Below are 20,721 nucleotides of genomic sequence, written 5' to 3'. Positions count from 1 at the left end.
ACACACACACACACACACACACACACACACACACACACACACACACACACACAGCTAGCTAGCTATCTCCAATATCTTTTTTTCTTCTTTTAAAGCTCTTCATCTTGGATGGTATCACACCTACCCAATCAATCTGAGGAACAAAACAAGCCTTAAGAATGATTGCTGATAAAGAAGTCAGGGCCACAGCAGGTCTTTTTGCATGCTAATTCCTGCTTATTGTAGCTGTACCTGCAACTACAGCTCTAAACAGAACATTTCTAATACAGAGGAAGGTAATTACATTCACAAAGGCACCTCTGTGTCAGGGCCGGGCACCAGGAGCCAGCAGGTCTGGGAGACAGAGGCTTAACAGAGACTCCTGCAGTGAATGCACATTGTCTAGCATGGGGGAAAATGCCAGACGGAGGGACCTGCAGCATTCAAGACAACAGTGGTGCACCTTGTCTGAGGAGGTTATTTAATGCTTCTGGCACCTGTAGTAAGAGCCACCCCTCCTTTTCTACCTTACAGGTTTAGAATTTATTTGGCATGTATAATTGTATATTTTGATCCTGGAGCTACAAACAATGGGCAGCATGTCATGTCTTGATCCCTTAGCATGCCTCTTGGTTTCTCCCAAGTGAGTTAACCCTTGTATACACAGTCTGGCAGCACTGCTCCTGCCCAGTCAAGGGAGAGTTAGGCCCACGTGCCTGGGATTTAAACAGGGTGAGTTTCAGTATCTTGCTGGGAAATATCACTGGTGCCAAGACCCGTTACGTGATTGTGTCACTGGTGTTAAAACCAAATGAACCAGCCAACAACTGGAGACTTGGTATCAGTGACACTGAAATTACTTCAATTTGAATATAAAATATCAAAACCTATTATTTAGTTTCATTAGGCCAGGGACTTTCAGGATATTGGTTTCTCCTTAATTTCACTGCAATTCTGACCAAAGCATCTTGGCAACTCAAGGTTTTTTTGTTTTTTTGTTTTTGTTTTTTGCAGGAAATGCCACTCCTATGTTGGTTCTGGTTCTCTACTCGTCTATTGCACACTGCTTTGCCACCAATGATGCTCACAGTGAGACAGGCTGGAAACCTAGTTAGTGGCTCAGTTTTATGACATGAAATTTTGGTCTCTGAGCATGTCACCTTCATAAATCTAATCTATAAAACACATCCACCTTTTCAATTTTTCTTTCCTTTCCTTTCTTGCCTTCTTTCCCCTGACATCTCCCTACTATTTGCAAGTTCCACAATCTGTTACTACTCTAAGAGCTTATACCCTGGAAATTTTAATATACACACTCATGGTCTTTGTTAACTTCCTCCTGTATAATACATGCATTTTATACAACTTACATTATAAGCAACCCTCCCATCTTATGGTCATGTATTTTAATTCTAGCTTTAAAAACATGACACATTATAATTATCATTACACATATATTTAAATTCACACAATTCTACTTAGACTAAACATTTACCACTTTGTCATTCCTTCCTTACTGCATCTCAAAACTGTCATCTGGATCACGTTCCTTCTACCTGCAGTATTCTAGAATTTCCTTTAGTAAGGGCCTGATGGTTATATACATTCTGAGTTTTGCTATGTCTTTATTTTATCCTTGTTCCCAGAAGACATTTTTACAGGGTCTAGAATTCTAGGTTGAAAGGTTTTTCTCTTTCACACATGGAAAACACCATTCCTATGTCTTTTTTTTTTAATTTTTTTTTCAACGTTTTTTATTTATTTTTGGGACAGAGAGAGACAGAGCATAAACGGGGGAGGGGCAGAGAGAGAGGGAGACACAGAATCGGAAACAGGCTCCAGGCTCTGAGCAATCAGCCCAGAGCCCGACGCGGGGCTCGAACTCACGGAGCGTGAGATCGTGACCTGGCTGAAGTCGGACGCTCAACCAACTGCGCCACCCAGGCGCCCCACCATTCCTATGTCTTCTGGCTTCCACTGTTCCTGTTTTTAAGTTAATTGTCAGTTCAACCATTCTCCTTTGAAGGCCATTTGCTTTTCTCTCTGGCCATCTATGAGCTTCTCTTCAGCCTTGGTATCCAGCAGCTTCACTCTGATGTGTTTAGTCTAGATTATTTTTATTTAATGTCCCACTTGCTATTTGTTGTACTTCTTGAATCTGTGGATTGATAGCTTTTAATAGTTGTGGAGCATTTTTAGTCATCATCTCTCTTTTCCTTCTGGTTTTCTTTTATACCTATTAAACCATCTCATACTTTCCTCTATGTCAATCTCCCTTTGTCTCTCATTGCTAAGTTCTAACTAGAATCTTCCAATTCACTAATTCTCTCTTCATCTGTGTTTAATCTGTTGTTAAAACCAGAATTTTGAAATGTTCAGTTTTAAATTTTAATCATTATAAATATTTTCACCCTTTTTAATTTTTTAAAACAAATAAAAAACACTAATTTTATTTTTGATAATTTTGAAATTTTAAGACTTAGTAGGTTTAAAATGCTGCCTGTTGTTTTTTGCTATCTTTTCTTAAAGTACCTTGTTGCCTTGTGTGACTTCAGATTTTAGACTATGAGCTGTTCAGTTTCCTTGCAACAATATCTATGAAAATTCTTTGAGGTCTGGGTTGAAGGTGGGCTCCTTTTGAGAAAATGTGTGTTTGCTCCTGTCAGATACCTGTGGATACTACCAATTTAAGATTTTGCCAGCTTGAGAGTTTTCACATCACCCAAGAAACATAAATTCAGCATTCAAACCCATGTGAGACAAGGTTAAAATTCCTAATTACCTCTAGGGGAGGGAACCCTCTCCCTTTTCTTTCCCTCCAGAACCAAAGCAAGTTTCCTTATAGCCCAGAATAGTAAAAGTGAGCATTTTTACTTTGCCCTTACACTGAGGTTAGTATAACCCTTTGAGGGCCAGCTTTATGGAAGATGAACTTTTTCAGGACCAGGAATTGGGTAAGGCAAGACTGGTCCCTAATGTAGAGACTTGAAGGAGGCACTCAGTACCAGAGATGTTCAATACAAGGTCAGCACCCGAGACTAGGTGCCTCCTTACATTTTGTGACCTAAGTGTCTTGCTTGCTTTGCCTTTTCTACCCCTTTCTTTTAGACTTAGCACTTTAGGCAGTACCTGGTTGTCCCTTGGGACATCAAAAATTAATGCTCAAGTTCAGGTGTTTGGCAAATGCCTTGAAGGCCAAAGCCAGCTTCAGGGTTCTGCTTATCCCACCTAAATTTTGGCTTGAATATTCCTCACTAGCTCATGAATTTGAAAAGTCTTGAACAAAATATATTAAAGTATATTACCCATTTTTATTTGTTTTCAGTGGGATGATCAGTTCAAATATCCTAACTGCCAATGGCTCAAAACCCTATGGGGAGAACTTAATACCTTAAAGAGGAGATGCTCAAGCTGGCTTGTTCTTGACACATTCCCTCAACAAGTTTCCTTCAAAATGTTGCAGTATTACACAGGCAATGCCCTTGATAATTCCTTTTTAACTTTTCCTCCTTGATGTAGATTTCAAAGTCCAAAGAGAAGGAAAAAGCTCTTTATTCCAATATCCTTCAGCACATTCAATGAAGGCCACTTCTCTGCATCATCAATCATTATGGCTGATCAGCTAGTTGAGCTGGGTATTCTCTTCGTGTTCTATCTTCCTACATGCCACTCTTCTTGAAGAAAATGACTTTTCAGAGAAAAGGTGACTGTACTAAAAAAAAAAAAAAGTCATGGGATGCCTGGGTAGCTCAGTTAGTTGAGTGTCCAACTTCGGCTCAGGTCATAATCTCACAGTTTTTGAGTTAGAGCCCTGCATTGGGCTGTCTGCTGTCAGTGCAGAGCCCACTTTGAATATTCTGTCCCCCACCCCCCCGCCCCGCGCTCCTGCCCCACTCACGCTCCCTCTCTCTCAAAAATACACAGACAAAAAAAAAAAAACATAGTCAACATGTGTCATCTTAAATATGGATCTGTATCTGAATTCTGCCACTGCTCACCAACAGAAGGACACTGTAGGAACAAGAATACAGGCTTTGGAGTCAGAAACCTGAGCTCAGTTCATCACTCTGCCACTTAGCTAGCTGGTATTTGGTACAAGTTCGTAAAATCTCTGTACCTCAAGTCCCTCATTTATTAAATGTAAGTAACATTTTTACTGACGTAAGAATTTGGATCCAACAAATGGTATGAAGTACTCAGTATAATACTTAGCAAAAGGATTTTTCCATAAAAGGTGACAATGAAAAGGTAATGACCATCATCAATGAAAAGCACACTGCCCTGTTGCAGCAGAAAATGGAAACAGCTAATATATTCTTTAAACAACTTGCAGCTGAGGTATGATTACTATATGGTTTCATACCTGAATCACAGTAGAGTTCTATACATATCAGGCTAAGAGCCAGTCTTTTATTTGGCAAAAGACCTAATCCTACCAAAAAGTTTACACTGGTTTGCTAAATGATCATACTCCACATGGGACTTGTGGGCTGTCACATGGCATATTATCTCCTTAATTTTACAGTCAATAAACATTTCTTAAACTGGATACCTTTTAAATGCATACTTTAGTCACAATTAGAAACAAGATAAATGAAAGGACAGATTAGCAGAAATGTGTCTATCACTTCTAGAAAATATATTCAGAGCACTCTATCAACAATGGACTAGTAGCATAATTTTCAATACTTTTAAACATGAAAGACCACACATTTTATTGTAAAAGTTTAATTAAAATAAAAAAGTGTTGTGTTCGGGGCGCCTGGGTGGCGCAGTCGGTTAAGCGTCCGACTTCAGCCAGGTCACGATCTCGCGGTCCGTGAGTTCGAGCCCCGCGTCGGGCTCTGGGCTGATGGCTCGGAGCCTGGAGCCTGTTTCCGATTCTGTGTCTCCCTCTCTCTCTGCCCCTCCCCCATTCATGCTCTGTCTCTCTCTGTCCCCAAAATAAATAAATGTTGAAAAAAAAAATTAAAAAAAAAAAAAAAAAAAGTGTTGTGTTCAAACTAATCCTGCGTGCACTTGGCAAAAAAACAGAAACAGAAGAAACTCACAACAAAAGAATAAAACGCGACCTTGGTAAAAATGTTTGCCTCTGGAAAAATAGGTTATCTGTGGGTCTAGGAGGCCAACATTTTATTGCTATTTACTCTTTTCTATCTGAATTTTCTTCTTTTAAAAACTATTTTGCCTACCAAAATTAATTTTTAACAAACTCTACGACAGTAATTATTAAAGAACTATGATGCTACATGTTTATATTCTCTCACTTCCCTTAGTACTGGTTATTTTGAAGGCAATGGTACCATATTCATCTTTGTAACTCCAGCTCCTAGTAGAGAGTTAGCCCTCAACAAATATTTGGTCAACAAATGGAAAAATGATAAGAAAATTAATCATTTTCTAATACTTTTTCTTTTCTTTATGAAGTACTAAATTTTAATTGCAATACAGTTAGCATACAGTGTTATATTAGTTTTGGGTGTAAAATAGAGTCATTTTCTAATATTTTTTTAAAAGTATATTTATTTTCAGAGAGAGAGCATGAGCAGGGGAGGAGCAAAGAGAGAGGGGGAGAGAGAGAGAGAATCCCAAGCAAGCTCCATACTGTCAGGGCAGAGCCTGATGTGGGGCTCAAACTCACAAACTGAGAAAATGACCCAAGTCAAAATCAAGAGTTGGACACTTAACTGACTGAGCCACGTAGGCACCCCGATTTTCTAATATTTTTAAAGAATCTTTTCTAGTCCCCTTTAGCACACTCAATTCCTTGGAGTAGTGTTTTATAAAAATAATTATTTTTCAAGTTGTCTCCTTTTATTTGGTTTTCTAAAGTCCAAAGAAGAATGCATGACCTAGAGATAGCTGTTGAGCACACAGCAGGGAAAATTACCTAGGACTGGGGCAGAGTGGAAGGAGCTAGATATCTCTGCAAGAATCTATTAGTTGACATGCTATAATTTAAAACTAATAACTAACACATCATGCAAACTATGTGCTCAGTTCTAGCCTATGTCTTTTAAATGCATTATTTTAGTAAATCCTGACAACAATCCTGTGAATATGTAGGTTCTATTACTATCCTCTTTTTTACAAATGATGGCAGCTGAAACACAGCAACAGAAAGATTTAAAAAGTTTTTTTTTTGTTTGTTTTCTCTTAATTCAACCTTTAAGCATAATATGGACAACGTCATATGATTTCCATTATTATTTCAAGTTCATACCATATTAGATACAAACCCCAGCCCCTTGAGGTATTTGATATCCTCTTATGAATTTCTAACCGGTATCACTTTACATTAATGCCATCCCTTCTCCCCACCATCCCTGGCTTACAGCCCCCTAAAAGGCTACCCAGCCTTCAGTCTTGCCCTCCTACATGGCACTGTCCACACTGAAACTGAATTATCCTTCTTCAAACGCAAACCTGACCATGTCTTTTGTCTTTGGCTTCCACTGGTGAACGATGACTCCTCCCTTAAGGCTATCTCCCATTCAGAAAGCCTTCCAGACCTTGCTGTGGAGTTAGCCCCACCTCCCTTAGAACCTGTGCACACCCCTGACAGCCCTTCCCAACTGCATATATGTTGTACTCCGAGGGTCTTTTTACCGGTGTGACCACCCCACGAGATGGTAAACTTCTGATACAACCATGCACTTCTTATTTATGTTTGTATCCCCAGCACCCAGGGCAGAGCTTGCTGGGTGAAGGAATGGATGCCTCTGAAAAGGAGAAAGCAAGCTCTCATATAATTAGCTGCTTTCTTTACAGTTGACGTCCCATCATCATAGTCTGTGGTCATTACTTGCCAAAGTAATTCACTCACTATCTGTGCTCTAATATCCTTGTTTATAACTTGGAAACACCTGGCTTTTGTTTACCACTCATTTGCTCAACAAATATCTATCAAATGTCTATTTATGTGTCAGAAACTGTTATACAAGGTAGGTCTCTGGTATCAAAGTACACTCTAGATGAGCAGACACACACACCCAGGGAGACTATGACAGCAAGTGATGTGGCTGTCTTTCTGAGCAAGCGTCTGTTGACCTAAGATGTGAAGGGAAGAATGTTTAGGCAGAGGGAAAAGCAAGAGGGGGTGAACTTGGGATATCTGAATAAAAGAAAGGCAGCCAGTGTCGCTAGCAGAGGATGGTACAAAATGGAGGGTGGAGAAGATAGGGCCACAGGGAAGGAGCTGGGGTTCTATTCTAGGTGCAACAGGAAGCTGCTATATGGTTTTCCATTAGGAAGACATGGTTTCTGTAGGGCACACTCGTGTCTCATTTCCTCTGGTTTCTGCTTAATAAGATCTCATGTGAGAGGCTTTCCTGATCACCTATTAAAATGCACCCCCTGGGGCGCCTGGGTGGCTCAGTCGGTTAAGCGGCCGACTTCGGCTCAGGTCATGATCTCGCGGTCTGTGAGTTCAAGCCCCGCGTCAGGCTCTGTGCTGACAGCTCAGAGCCGGGAGCCTGCTTCAGATTCTGTGTCTCCTTCTCTCTGACCCTCCCCTGTTCATGCTTTGTCTCTCTCTGTCTCAAAAATAAATAAAACGTTAAAAAAAAATTAAAAAAAAAATGCACCCCCTGCCCCACATCCCATCCTGCCTTGAGCCTTTTCCTCACCCTCATCTGCCTCTTTTTTCTTCAAAGTCTTAACACCCACCTGATGTCAGAGATTTGTTTTTGTTGAACTGCGTGTAGTTGACACACAATGTGATAGTTTCAGGTGTACAACATAGTGATTCACCATCTCTAGATGTTAGTGCTGTGCTCACGACTAGCGTAGCCACCATCTGTCACCATACAACACTATTACAATGTCACTAACTATATTCCCTATGCTGTACCTTTAATCCCCATGGCATATTCCCGGCATAACTGGAAGCCTGTTATCTCCCACCCCTTCACCTGTCTTGCCCATCTCTGCCACTCCCCACCCCACCTCTCACCAATTTACTTTCTTGATGGCTTTTTCTACCCACCAAACGTTGAACAGGGACTTGGCTCTTCACAGCCGCATCCGAACCTACCAGAGTAGTCAGCTTTCATTAAAAGTGTGTGGAGTGAATTAATTAATCTGATTTACATTTTAAACAGACCAACTCTGGCTGCTGTGGGGACAACGGATTTAAGGGAGTCAAGAGTCAAAATGAATCAATCCATGAGGAGGCTTTCACAGACACTCAGATGAAAGATAAATGTGGGAGAAGTAAGATGGTGAGAACTACCACCTTGGTGGCTGTAAAACCATGTAATGGCCCTTGATGTTAGAAAATTAGCAGGGCACAAATGTCCTCAAAGTAATGATGGGACAACTGTTTTCTTCAGGTGGGGTCAGGAACTCAGAAAAATAGGTATTTTTAAAAAGCTCCTAAATTGAGTATTCTTGTGTATTCATACACTATCAAGCTCAAATTGATAAACTGATGTCATCTGACAACATCTATTCACACTGAAATTATGCACATGCCCCTTGACCTAGACATTTTCATTGCTAGGAATTTATCATTTGCATATACTCACAAAATTATGTCAAAATACACTGTAGGGGATATTCACCTTGTCATTGCTTATAGTATCCCCAAACTAGAAACAACACAAACATTCATCAATAGGAAACTTCTTAGAAAAACTTAAAAAAAAAATGTACACAGCTATTAAGTACAACGAAGAAAGAGTTTTAAGGTCTACTGCATGCACTTGAAACTCCTATAACATTGTGTGTCAACTATACATTTCAACTTAAAAAAGATATATGGTGTATTTAGAGATACTCTATTTGGGGAGCCTGGGTGGCTCAGTTGGTTAACATCTAACTCAAGTCATGATCTCACAGTTCGTGGAACCGAGTCCCACATCGGGCTCTGCGCTGACAGCGCGGAGCCTGGTTGGGATTCTGTCTCCCTATCTCTGCCCCTCCCTGGCCTGCTCCCTTTTTCTCTCTCAATAAATAAATAAATAAGCATTAAAAAAAAAAATTCCCTTTGTGTTAAAGCGTGTACACACACATACAACATTGAAACTGATACAATTTGTGATAGATACACAGAGAGAAAAGGAGATAAATACGGATGTAAATAGATTTTTTTTCTTAAGGATATGTAACAAAATAGTGGTTACCTTTTGAAGAGAGAAGGAAGCAGTAAGGGTTTGAGAGTCTTACTTTTTTACATACCTTTTGAATTATTTGATTTTTTTTTAAAGGTAAACTTCTATTTTAAACACACACAAACAACATCTCTTTGAGATAATTAGCAGAATAAGAATGTACTGATGTATCATTACTTGCTTTCTGATTTTAAGGAGAGCAGCTCCAGTGACTGATTTATACACACTATGTGAATGAACACACATACACACATACTTGCATGTAGATGAAAAGTGTATTTGAATGCTCTGTTAAATGCAGAGGGATAAATGCCTTTGGTGAGAACACAGTCGATACGGCTCCTATTCCTAAGTGACCACCTTCCAGGCTGGAGTGTAATTTGTGATTACATAATCTGAAAGCAGTTTTCAACAACGCTTGATATCCTGGCTGTCACCGCTTCACGGACCATGTTTTTGTCCTCACAAAGCACCATGAACTTGTCCATTGCTTAAGGAAGCAACTTTTTAGCCTATATCAGCTGTGTTGCCCTTATTAATGTTAAATGATGTTTCCTTCCATTACTACAGTGTAAACCATTCCCTCGTCAAAGCTCTGTTGGCTCCTATGGGCAAGGTACCATTCAAAAGACGCATACCACTTTCTTTTCTATGACGGAATTGATTTTATTTATGTTCCAGGGGCTTATGCAATAAACAAAATTTATGTAGGGAAAGGGAAATACATGCTCATATATTCTTAAGAAAAGTAATATATGTTGTAGTTTTTTTTTTTTTAACTACATTATATTCAAATAGCTCGTTCAGTGGCAGTTAATTTTCTTGCCTTTACTTCAATTACCTACCCCCCCTCCGCTGTGAAAACCCCCCAAAAGGTCCCAACAAGGGGGGGGGGGGGGAGCTTTGTTTGCAGAGTTCACTATATCTGTTCTAAACCATTTCTAACCCCAGGAATGTGAAATGTTTACCAAATCCACTTTTTTTTCAGTTGTAAATGTATTTGTAAAGCAAACGTCCTAATTACCATTTACTGGGAAGTCACAGAATACTTGGGTAATTTGCAAGTCAATTCAGGAGAAAAAGAGAAAGACTGGTTAAGTCCAATTTAGGTGAGGTTAAACAGCAGGCCTAAACACACAGACAGAGCCACTCACCGCACACTCCTCCCGGGTCTTACATTGTCATGTAAACACAGCAAACAAAAGATCCAAGGGAAGGAGAATGAAGATCACCAGTCCCCACTAAAACCGGGACAGTAGTTCTCTTTTTAAAGACCCACCTGCAGGGACACATACCAAATTCTACATTGTTAGGTCACTCCAGGCCATTTCCATTTTTCTGCCCAACTTAAAAAGACTAGAGACAGAGGGGTACCTAGGTGGCTTAGTCGGTTGTGGGCCTCCAACTTCAGCTCAGGTCATGATCTCATGGTTCATGAGTTCGAGCCCCGCGTCAGGCTCTGGGCTGATGGCTCAGAGCCTGGAGCCTGCTTCAGATTCTGTGTCTCCCTCTCTCTCTGTTCCTCCCCTGCTCATGCTCTGCCTCTCTCTATCTCAAAAATAAATAAAAACATTAAAAAAAAAATTTTTTTAGACACAGAGAAAAACCTTTACGACTAAAAAGCACTACCCCGAAACAAAATCACAGCAAATCATGGAAATGCTAAAGTCCCAAAGCTCCAATGCTTCAGCATTCCCCAAAAGGATGGATCTTGACTTGCTAAAAGATTTCTGAGCAGGGAAGGGTGGGGTCAGATGAGCAAAACTGGAGAGGAGAGATTCGCAAGAAACAAAACCCGTGGCTGGAACAGGGGAACATAAAGGAGGGTCGCCAAGGGTGATAATGCCGGACTGAGCCAACAGAATGGAGAGGTGAGCTCTGCTTAGTGAAGTCTAGACTCAGTCTTAGTGAATTTGGCCACTGACACCAATGGCCTGCAGAAAGGATGGGACTGCAGAGTTGCACAGACACCCGAGTTTCCAGAAGCTCAAAGTGTTAGTGACTTCGCTTGGTAATTACCAATACTCCAAAAGCAGCGTTTTGTAAGGCAGCAACAAGCCCCATGGAATGCCTCTGAACTGGATTAAACCACCAGGCTAGTAATTAAACTACCTTTATATGGGAGAGGTCTCTTGCTCAAACTTGAGCAATCCTGCTCATTTCAGGAAAGCAGCGGAAACAAGAAACTTCTGAGCCTCGGTTTCAGCCCAGATACCCGTCATCGGCAGCTTCTATTTTCCGAACTGCAAAATCAGGAGACCAACTTCTTGTAAGGGGTGTTAGCAGGGATTTAGATTTTGAAATACTGTGAAGATGAAAAGGACTCTCAGTCTTATATCATTTGCAGGTAGTTTAACAGTCTCCGTTTCTGTGTCAGCAAACAAGTTTTTACCATTTTATCTTTCGAGACGTTTCGATAGCAGTCATTGCCATAGTACCTAAGTGCTTTTCACCAGACAACCTGCTGAAAGACTGCTTGGCATCTTGTCAAAATGACGTACGTGCTGCCACGCTTGCTACAGTCTGCAGAGAGCCTAAAAATTTAGAAAAGACGACTCTTCTTCAAATTTATCAGTGCTGTGCTTTGTGATAATACTGCTTGTTCCTTACAGCTGGAGAATAATTTGGTAAGTGAAATGCCTCTAACAGTGTGCTCCCTGCACAACCACAGGCTAAGTATTTTGGGCACTACTTAGAAAATCTGCATGCTTATTCCTAACCACACATGCCTAAATATAAGGCAAGTTTTCCCCCCTAAAACTAACCCCAGAAAAGGTGTGTCACATTATATTCAAGTCTAACAAAGTCTTGGATCATGGGGTACAATCACTTGACCTTGAGAAAGTACAGAGTAGCATTTGGGGACAGGCGGATTTGCCTGCAACAAACTCAATCATCACTAACACTGGATGTTTATACCAAAATCACCTCCAAAACTTGAATTAAAGAAAAGGGGAGGGGGGAGTATTCCTGGGGGTAGGATCTCATAAATGCTGAATGTCAAAACAAGGCATTTTACACAGACTCTCAAAAGCAATATGATAAGTTGTTTATGGGACCAGGTATGTCCATTCAGGATGAACTGGGAAGAGGAAAAAAGAAACAACTGTCCTCATGCTGTGTGTCTGTGGGATAAAATTTCCAGGGACAATGCTGCACACGGAGCCCAAAAGTGCTTCACCCTGCCAGCGTGGGATAAAAACGCAGACAATGTACCCGGCAAGACCATGTGAATGGTTCATTCACAAGGTGGCGATCCAAACACTGATTCAAAATTCTTACAAAGAGTTTGAATAAAATATTTCTTGATATGTATGGATAGAAATAAGTAATATCAATTTCCTATGATCGGAATTTGTATGTTTGTGTGTAAATAAATGAAAACTATTTTGAGTAAACATCTGACTTCAGGTTTATTTATCCCTAAAACTTTACTTAGTCAAGTTGGCCGTGAAAAATTTTTTTTAACTTTCTTACTGAAAAATTGTAAACACCTTATGTTTGTTTGATAAAGCCTTATGGCTGGGGATATATGGAGGCAGTTCTAGTATATTCCAGTTCAACTTCTTGGTAGAGGAGTGTGAATAACAAATTTCAAGAATTTTCTGAAAGCCTGGTTTTGCAATTATTCTGAAAAACTATTTTCTAAATGACAATTGATTAAGATTCAAAATAATTATGACAAAGGCATACATATGGACAGGGTTGGAATGTACAGGATCAGAAAATAAATTCCCAATCTAGTACGGGCTTCTCCTTTAACTGAGCTCAGTTTATCTTCTGAAAAATGGTACCCTGTGATCTTTGTTTCTATCCTTCACAGAGGACAGCACTGAGAATTAGCTTTTTGTATGGGTAACAAATCCAAATAAAGTTCCAGCCACTGTTGCTGCAAAGAGCTAACTGCTGAGCAATACTCACATCATATTCATCTGTGATTAGTATATTTTGAGGATGGCTTTCAAAAAAAATTTTTTTTTTAATGTTTGTTTATTTTTAAGAGACAGAGAGAAACAGATCACAAGTGGGAGAGGGACAGAGAGAGATGGAGAGACACAGAATCCTAAGTAGGCTCCAGGCTCTGAGCTGTCAGCACAGAGCCTGACGCGGGGCTTGAACTCACAAAGTGCAAGATCATGATCGGAGCTGAAGTTGGACGCTTAATCGACTTAGCCACCCAGGCGGCCGCCAAGGATGGCTTTTTGATAGCATGCATGAAGGCACCCTATGGGCCCCAGCAGAATGCCTTCTCCAGGTACCAGAATGTGAGGAGTCAATTTCATGCTGATGAGAAGTTTATTTACATAGTTCACCCCATCGGCTAATTTAGGAGATGAACACAGATCAAGTAAATGACTAAAAGGACAGTTACCTTGTAGATCCCAAAGAACCCCAGGTCCCTTACGACAGACAGGGCACTGACTCGGGGACCAGTAGTGATCTCTCCAGCCACTTGCAAACGGATCTTGACGATTTCTAAAGGATTTGTGAAAATCACCTGGGAGCCTCCTGCCTAGAAAAAGAGAAAAAAGTAAAGATTTAGGATCACAGAAGAGTAAGGGTAAGGAAGGTCGGGAAGAGGGTGTGATTATCCTCTATGGAGCTCAGAATATTCTATCTTCAAGAGACTGTAGTTTTCCATCCTTGTTCCATCAATTACGACAGGGACTAAGATGGGGCACCTGGGTGGCTCAGTCAGTTAAGCATCCGACTTATCTCAGGTCATGATTTTGTGGTTCATGAGTTCAAGCCCCACATCGGGCTCTAGGTTGACAGCTCAGAGCCTGCACCTTGCTTTGGATTGTGTCTCCCCCGCCCCCCATATCTCTCCTGCTTGCACTCTGTCTCTCTCTCTCTCTCAAGAATAAATAAACATTAAAAAAGAAAAAAGACAGTGACTATGAGTCTGAATCAAAATACAGTTACTGCCAAGGAGGAGGTCTTGGGTACTGAGGTCCTATTTCCCTCATGCAGACGTTGAAAGAGGGCAAAGAGGAGAGACAGATGTCTCGTGGCTTCACCAAAGTCCTTGCATGGAAATGAAATGGATTCCCTGAAGCACAAACAACTGCTATCACAGGGCTCAAAGCCAAGGGCACAAAGGCAGCACTAAAATGAAAATCAAATAGTATCCAAATAAAGAGACACAAACCTGCTTGTCAGAATAGGAGGAGACAGGGAGGACACAGGTTCTCCCGTGATGGACTCTATGATTCTGGCAATGATTCAAGAATTGCCAGAGAACACGTAAACTTAGATGAAAGCTATTTTGTCTTCTCTTAAAAAATCAGGTCCATCATCAAACACCATTTCATGGAGCTGCATATTCTTATAATTTTATGTATATATTACCTGTGTATAGATTAATCTTTTCATAGAAGATAAATGTCAAAGTAGTAAAAATATGCATCAAATCAATTATGCCCCAAACTCTGAGCAATGTGTATTATTTCATTCCAGCAGTGGCTGGGTGCCCCACCTCCGAGATCATCAGTGGAAATCTTTAAAGTGGACTTGGGGCACCTGGGTGGTTCAGTCAGTTAAGCATTTGGCTCTTGACTTCAGCTCAGGTCATGATCTCATGGTTCATGGGTTTGAGCCCCGCATCAGGCTCTGTGCTGGCAGCATGGAGCCTGCTTGGGATTCTCTCTCTCTCCCTCTCTCTGTACCCCTGCCCTGCTTGTGTGTTCTGTTTCTCTCTCTCTCAAAATGAATACGCTTAAAAAAATAAAAGTAAAAAGAATAAAACGTACTTAAACAATAAAGTGTATTATAAGGGAAGTTTTAAGCTAGTTATTTTGAAGCTCAGCTTGTATTTATTATACGCAATTACGTTCTTTCTCACTGTACTTCAGCTTGTTATTTCTTGTCACAAATATATTAAATTTTTATTTCTTCCAAACTAAGGTTGACACACAGTATAGTTCAGAATCTTTATTACCTAGTGACGCCACCACGCTAGACCAGATATGGTACTGATATTTTACAGCTCAGTAGATGCCATCACGGTAACAAGCATAATTTGGATTAATATCATACAAAACTACTTCTTATTAGATTCTCTGACCCCATTAACCAATGTATGTGCCCTCATAAAATGGCCAGTACTAATCAACACTGGATAAACAAAGATGATCTTGAAATTATAATTCACTTGGAAATAAAAATTAGATACAATATAAATATCCAACGATGAGAGATGGATTAAATGAATTTGGGTATGTCATGCAATGGAGATACTATGCTGCCAACGGAAATACTGTGGAAAAGGTCCAATATATATATATACTGGGAAGTATAAACTCTCATGTTCAAATGCATGTACAGCTTTCCCCCGTTATCCCTTACCGTCGTGTAGAAAATACATCAATGTAGTGCTTTTTAGGTGGTAGGATTACAAGTGGTTTATTTTCTTTTCTGCTGTATTTCTTATTTCTTCTACACAGATTATATATTACTTCTATAAAGAAAAATAAATACCTCTGCATAACTTATCTGATATGTATAGCAATGTTAGCTAAAAAAAGTAAAGAAATATGTTCATCCATTAATTCTCTACAAATCAAACTGTTTTTTTTATTTTTACCAACTTGATATCTTAATCAAGACACACTTGATCTTAAAAACAGACCAAGCCCACCCCTCTCACCACATTACAACTGTTTAGAAGGCAGCAGTATGGTCCAGTGTCTTGACGGCCACACAGACCACCTCTCTTTGCTTACTTGTTTCACCCCTAACCTTTGGCTCTCCTACGTGACTCTCAGGAGGTGGGCCAAACAATCCTGGCAGGAAAAAACCTAGGTTAGATTCATCAAAGGTCCAAGAAAGGCCCTTAGATAGCGGGAAGGAGAGCATGAGGCGATATGCCCAGAGGCTGGTGTGTTCTTCTGGTCCCACAGACATTTGGCTCCCTCTTCTCTGGCTCAGAACAGCTGTTCTTTGCTCCCATACTGCTGGGACCTGCGGGTAGGCAGAAAGGCCAAGTCCCCACCTGTCTACAGCTCCTCAGTATTTTGTGGGTTTGCACCTGCATGTTTCCACGTGACATAAGGGAGTTAAAGTCGTCAGAAGGAAGGGAGGAAACGGACCTGGCTTAGTAACAGCACCAATGGTACAATGAGGATTATGCCTGTGCTTCCTGACCCAAGCTCTTGAGTTGCAAAAATGAATAAAAAATAAATATGTAAAAATTGTTTTATGGGAGCAGAATGAGAAAGATTTGCTGAGCTGGAATTAATCCAATCTGAGGCTGATTTATAAAAGTCCCAATGTGGGTAACAGCATCTCTATCAAGGGCAGAATGGACAGGAGTCTGCATTGTCGATCTTCTTAAAGAACAGCACATGAATGCAAGACACACTCATCAACAGCGGCTGCAGAGGCACCTGCGCGCATGTGCACACTGAGTCCCTGTCCCATTTGTCAAACCACCTCACTCAATATGAGGCTTGCGGAGATGGCAAACGGACCGCAGCCAGCACGATGTCTGTGATACAGTAGTGTCACCGTAGAGTTTTTTTCTCCTCTCTCCCAAAGTGATGGTGCCCCTCTCTGCTGCATGTTACGGTCACTTGCGAAGCTCTGAAAAAGTACTGGCTTCCAAATCCTACTTCAGATAAATAAGAAATTCTGCAACTGCTCTTCAAAAAACCTGATTAAGATGTGCAGTGAGATTTTGAGAATCGCTCTACTTCACTGGATCACCTCCATGATCCCTTTAAATTCTGAGAGGCTGCTTGACAGGCTTACTTACAGCTGTGACTTCTAATTCCAGTTCTCCAGTTTCTTTCAGAGGGCAACTTTTATGTTTCACATCTGACCTCACAACAAACTTTTTGTACGTCTCCAAGTGGTGCCGTTATTAAAGGGTATAATCCTTAGGCACAGAATCGCTGTCTTACACGTTACCTTATATCTGCACTAATAGTTGTAAAAGTTAGTGTTATATACAAAATAAGAACTTAATACTCAATTCCCTGACTCCCAGCCAATCGATGGATACCAATTCTTTTAGCACGGCACAGTGAATTCTAATCACTAAGGACAATGCAAAAGTCAAATCCACTTCAGACAGCTGCAGGGAACAGACGCAGTGGGAAGAAAGTGTAGTGATACTGAGAAAAAATAATGATGTACTCCTGGCTTCGGGTGGGCTCAGAAAGAAAGAGCTTCCAGACTCAAAGTGGCACATTGTACAGGTACCAAAGATGAATCAGTCCTTTGGAGTCAAGCTGGAAGGAAATGAGAGACTCCAAGGCACCAAGAGAAGATGCTTATCATCAGATGCACAGTGTCTGGGCATCACCACGACTTGATCACTGAGCGGCACACTGGCTGCCGCTCTCCCAGTCTATTGTCCATTCACGGTGCCTTACCTGTGTCCCTCCTCCGTGAGATCAAAGATAGCTGAATCCACAGACCGCGAACAGGAACACCTATTGTGCATGTCTTTGTGTCCCTCATCACTTGAGAGACCTGGCTGTGTGATGATGCTGTTTTGTGTGTGTGTGTGTGTGTGTGTGTGTGTGTGTGTGTGTGTGTGGAATTTTGTCACAAATCACTTCCCTGTGACTTTCTGGAGTCTGTGGCAAGTAGGACAGGCAAAGATTTTCTACACTGCACTAGAATTGGTTCTGTGTGGGTGGCACATCATATTTACAGTGGGGACGCTGAGGTGTCTATAAGTTTCCTTTCTACAGGTTCTTTATTACTGAAACCTTAGTTCCTACCCAGCATCTGGATCTATCCAAGAAACACACGTGCTTATTACTGCAGACTTACTTCTGCTACCTGATCATTCATTCATTCATTCATTCATTCACATCATAAAAGTCCCAAACATTTATAAGCAATCGTGCTCAAAGTTTGTCTTAAGAGCTGCAAGGGCACAAGATGAGTGAGAAAACATTCCTGTTCTCAAGGAGCTTGAAATAGGAGTGAGGTCATAAATATTCATTAAGCATCCATTACTGGCTATCAGGGTATTTATTGCTTTGCACAGATTACAGATCTTCAGCCCACTAAAGAGGTATTTTTTCCAGATTTTACATAAAAGAAAATTGAGGCATAAAAGATTAAAGAAACTGTTATGGGCTGAACTGTGTTCCAACAAAATTCATATACTGAAGTCCTAACCCTCAGTACCTCAGACAGTGCCTGTATTTGGAGACAGGGCCTTCACAAAAGTAGTTAAGGTAAGATGAGGTCATATGGGTGGCCCCTACTCCCATGCAGCCTTTGTCCTTATAGTAAGAAGAAACTGAGATATGGACACAAATGTGCACAATGAAAAGAGAGTGTGAGGACACAGAGACAAGGGGGCCATCATCAGGCCAACAAGAGAGGCCTCTGAAGAAACCAACCCTGCTGACACCATCTTGGACTTCCAGCTTCCAGGAACATGACAAAATAAATGTGTATCAAGTCACCCAGTCTGTGGAATTTTGTTATGGCAGGGCTGGCAAACCAATACAGCACTTACACAAGGCTACACAGCCAGCAAGCAAAGGATTTTCTGTGGAGTCCAATAAATACATGTGTTACGAAGAAAAAACATGGCACATAGGAAAAGGGAATTATAACAAACAAGAAGAGGTAAGGTCCAGATAAACTGCCATGGCAATTTGAAGAAAGGTAAGATATCTGTTGGATGGGATAACCTGGGGAGGTGGTAAGGCACGTAAGAAAGTAACACATCAGTTGGTGACTGAGTGCAATTAGGATTTAGCTAATCCAGGCAGAGAAGGGCACAAAGGCACAGTGACAAAGGCCTGGCACACTTAGAGAGCAAAGAGACCCGGCACCGTGTGTCCAGTGAAGTTTTAATATGGATGATAATTACGAGGAGATCAACATTATCATCCACTAGCATTTACTGAGTGTTCACTATGTACTACACGTTACACTAAGAGCTCTGTATGAATTTTCTCCGTTGGTCCTCATAACATAAAGTAGCTAATAATACTATTCCAGTGTTATAAGTGAGCAAATAGAGACCGAAAGGGTGAAGGAGCTTATGTAACCTGCGTGAGATCACAGAGCTAGGAAGATGGAGTCTATATTCAAAGCAGACCTGCCCGAAGCCAGACAGGCACTTCCACCGTTTATCACTACGTATCCTGGCAGCACAGAAGAACCAGCCAGCTGCTTAAGGCCACGAGAGAAGAAGGCTGGAGAAGGCTACTGGGGCCAAATCACAGAAGGCCTCAACAGTGCCTTCCTGTGCTCGTGCGGCAGGAGGAACGCAGGTTATAAAGGGTTTAGACCTGGAGAGTGTCGTGACTACCATCTGTGTCTCGGAAAGATGGACCGGGTGGTAGAGGGGAGAGTTCAGTAGGGGAGAAGAGCCCAAAGCCAGGGATAACAATTAGGGTTTTAGCAAACTAGATGAGAGAGAAGAAAGGTCAGAATTGGAACAATTACACCAGCAAGAAGGTATGGGGGTGGATGGCTGAGCACTGGATGCAGCAGAGAACGCGGGAGAAGGAATGTGTAGGATCAAAGAAAGGACCCATATTTTTACAGGTGTGTAACAGGAACAAAGGGGCACAGAGGAAGGGTGACACATCCAGAAGGCAATGGGAAAGGGAGCTGGGAGTTAGGGAGGGAGTCAGAGGAGGGTGTCATCCCCCATCTGTGCTAACTGAAGGCAGGAGCTCATGTGGGGTGCAGGGAGATGAAACGCCAACAGTGGAGACCTAAGTGACAAGAAGCCTCCGCCACACAGCATAGCAATCCAGGCACAGAGGTCAAGAGAGGGGCTTCTGGAAGGGGAGAAGCCAACGACAAAATGGCCAACAATATCTGCTGGCACAGGGAGGCAAGGTCCAGCTCACCGTGTGATCTGTGGTTGGAAAGATGGAAAAGTGGATGCTGGGGAATCAGAGTTTGTGCAATCTACATTTTTTTAATGTTTATTCATTTTTGAGAGAGAGAGAGAGACAGCGAGCAGGGGAGGGGCAGAGGGAGGGGGAGACGCAGAATCCGAAGCAGGTTCCAGGCTCTGAGCTGTCAGAACAGAGCCCGACGTGGGGCTCAAACTCACAAACCACGAGATCATGACCTGAGCCAAAGTCAGATGCTTAACCGCTTAACCGACTGAGCCACCCAGGCGTCCCATGTGTTAATCTACCTTTTTAAGGGAAGGGAAAGAGAGAGAATGATGCCATTTATGGAAGCAAGCAAGGCAGAATGCAAATGCATTTAGGGTCATGAAGGAGAGCAGCTCTAGGGGTCAGTGAAGAGATAAATTGGAGCTGAGGAAGATTAGGTCACACTTACGCAAAATAGCACACAAGTTCTGGGTGGGAGAGGGGAGTGGAAGGCAGACAGACAGTGAAGCCGGGATTTCCCTACTATTTATGATTCAAAGACAAACAGAATCAAATGGATCAGGATTTGGCACAAGGAGACAACGGAAGTTCTGAAGCATAAACCCAACACAAAACAACAAATGACCTCTGAGAACAAGAGTAACATCACATTTTGGCTCTCCAGAAGTTATACAAAGTTATGGTGAAGTTAGTCCGATGTGCACAGACAGGAGGACAATGAGGTACCTAGTGACATCTAAAGAGGTGTCTGATGCAGTGGCCCATGCTTGCCACCCCGCAGCTCAAACGGACGG

General features: G+C 41.5%; 1 protein-coding gene across 5 annotated transcripts in view; it reads right to left on the bottom strand.

Annotated features, from left to right (window-relative positions):
* Positions 1-20,721, bottom strand: part of SLC25A13 (solute carrier family 25 member 13) — a 186,707-nt gene that overhangs the window by 18,195 nt on the left and 147,791 nt on the right. For all 5 annotated transcript variants that reach the window (XM_040472601.1, XM_040472602.1, XM_040472604.1 and 2 more), the window contains one exon: positions 13,465-13,605. In XM_040472601.1, the coding sequence (XP_040328535.1) occupies positions 13,465-13,605 (141 nt within the window). The remainder of the gene's footprint in view (positions 1-13,464; positions 13,606-20,721) is intronic.

The sequence above is a fragment of the Herpailurus yagouaroundi genome, unplaced genomic scaffold (genome assembly GCF_014898765.1).
Source record: "Herpailurus yagouaroundi ecotype Mexico unplaced genomic scaffold, PumYag 100, whole genome shotgun sequence".
NCBI classification, from domain to species: Eukaryota; Metazoa; Chordata; class Mammalia; order Carnivora; family Felidae; genus Herpailurus; species Herpailurus yagouaroundi.
Note: the sequence above shows the minus strand (reverse complement) of the source record. Positions and strands in the feature narration are given on the sequence as shown.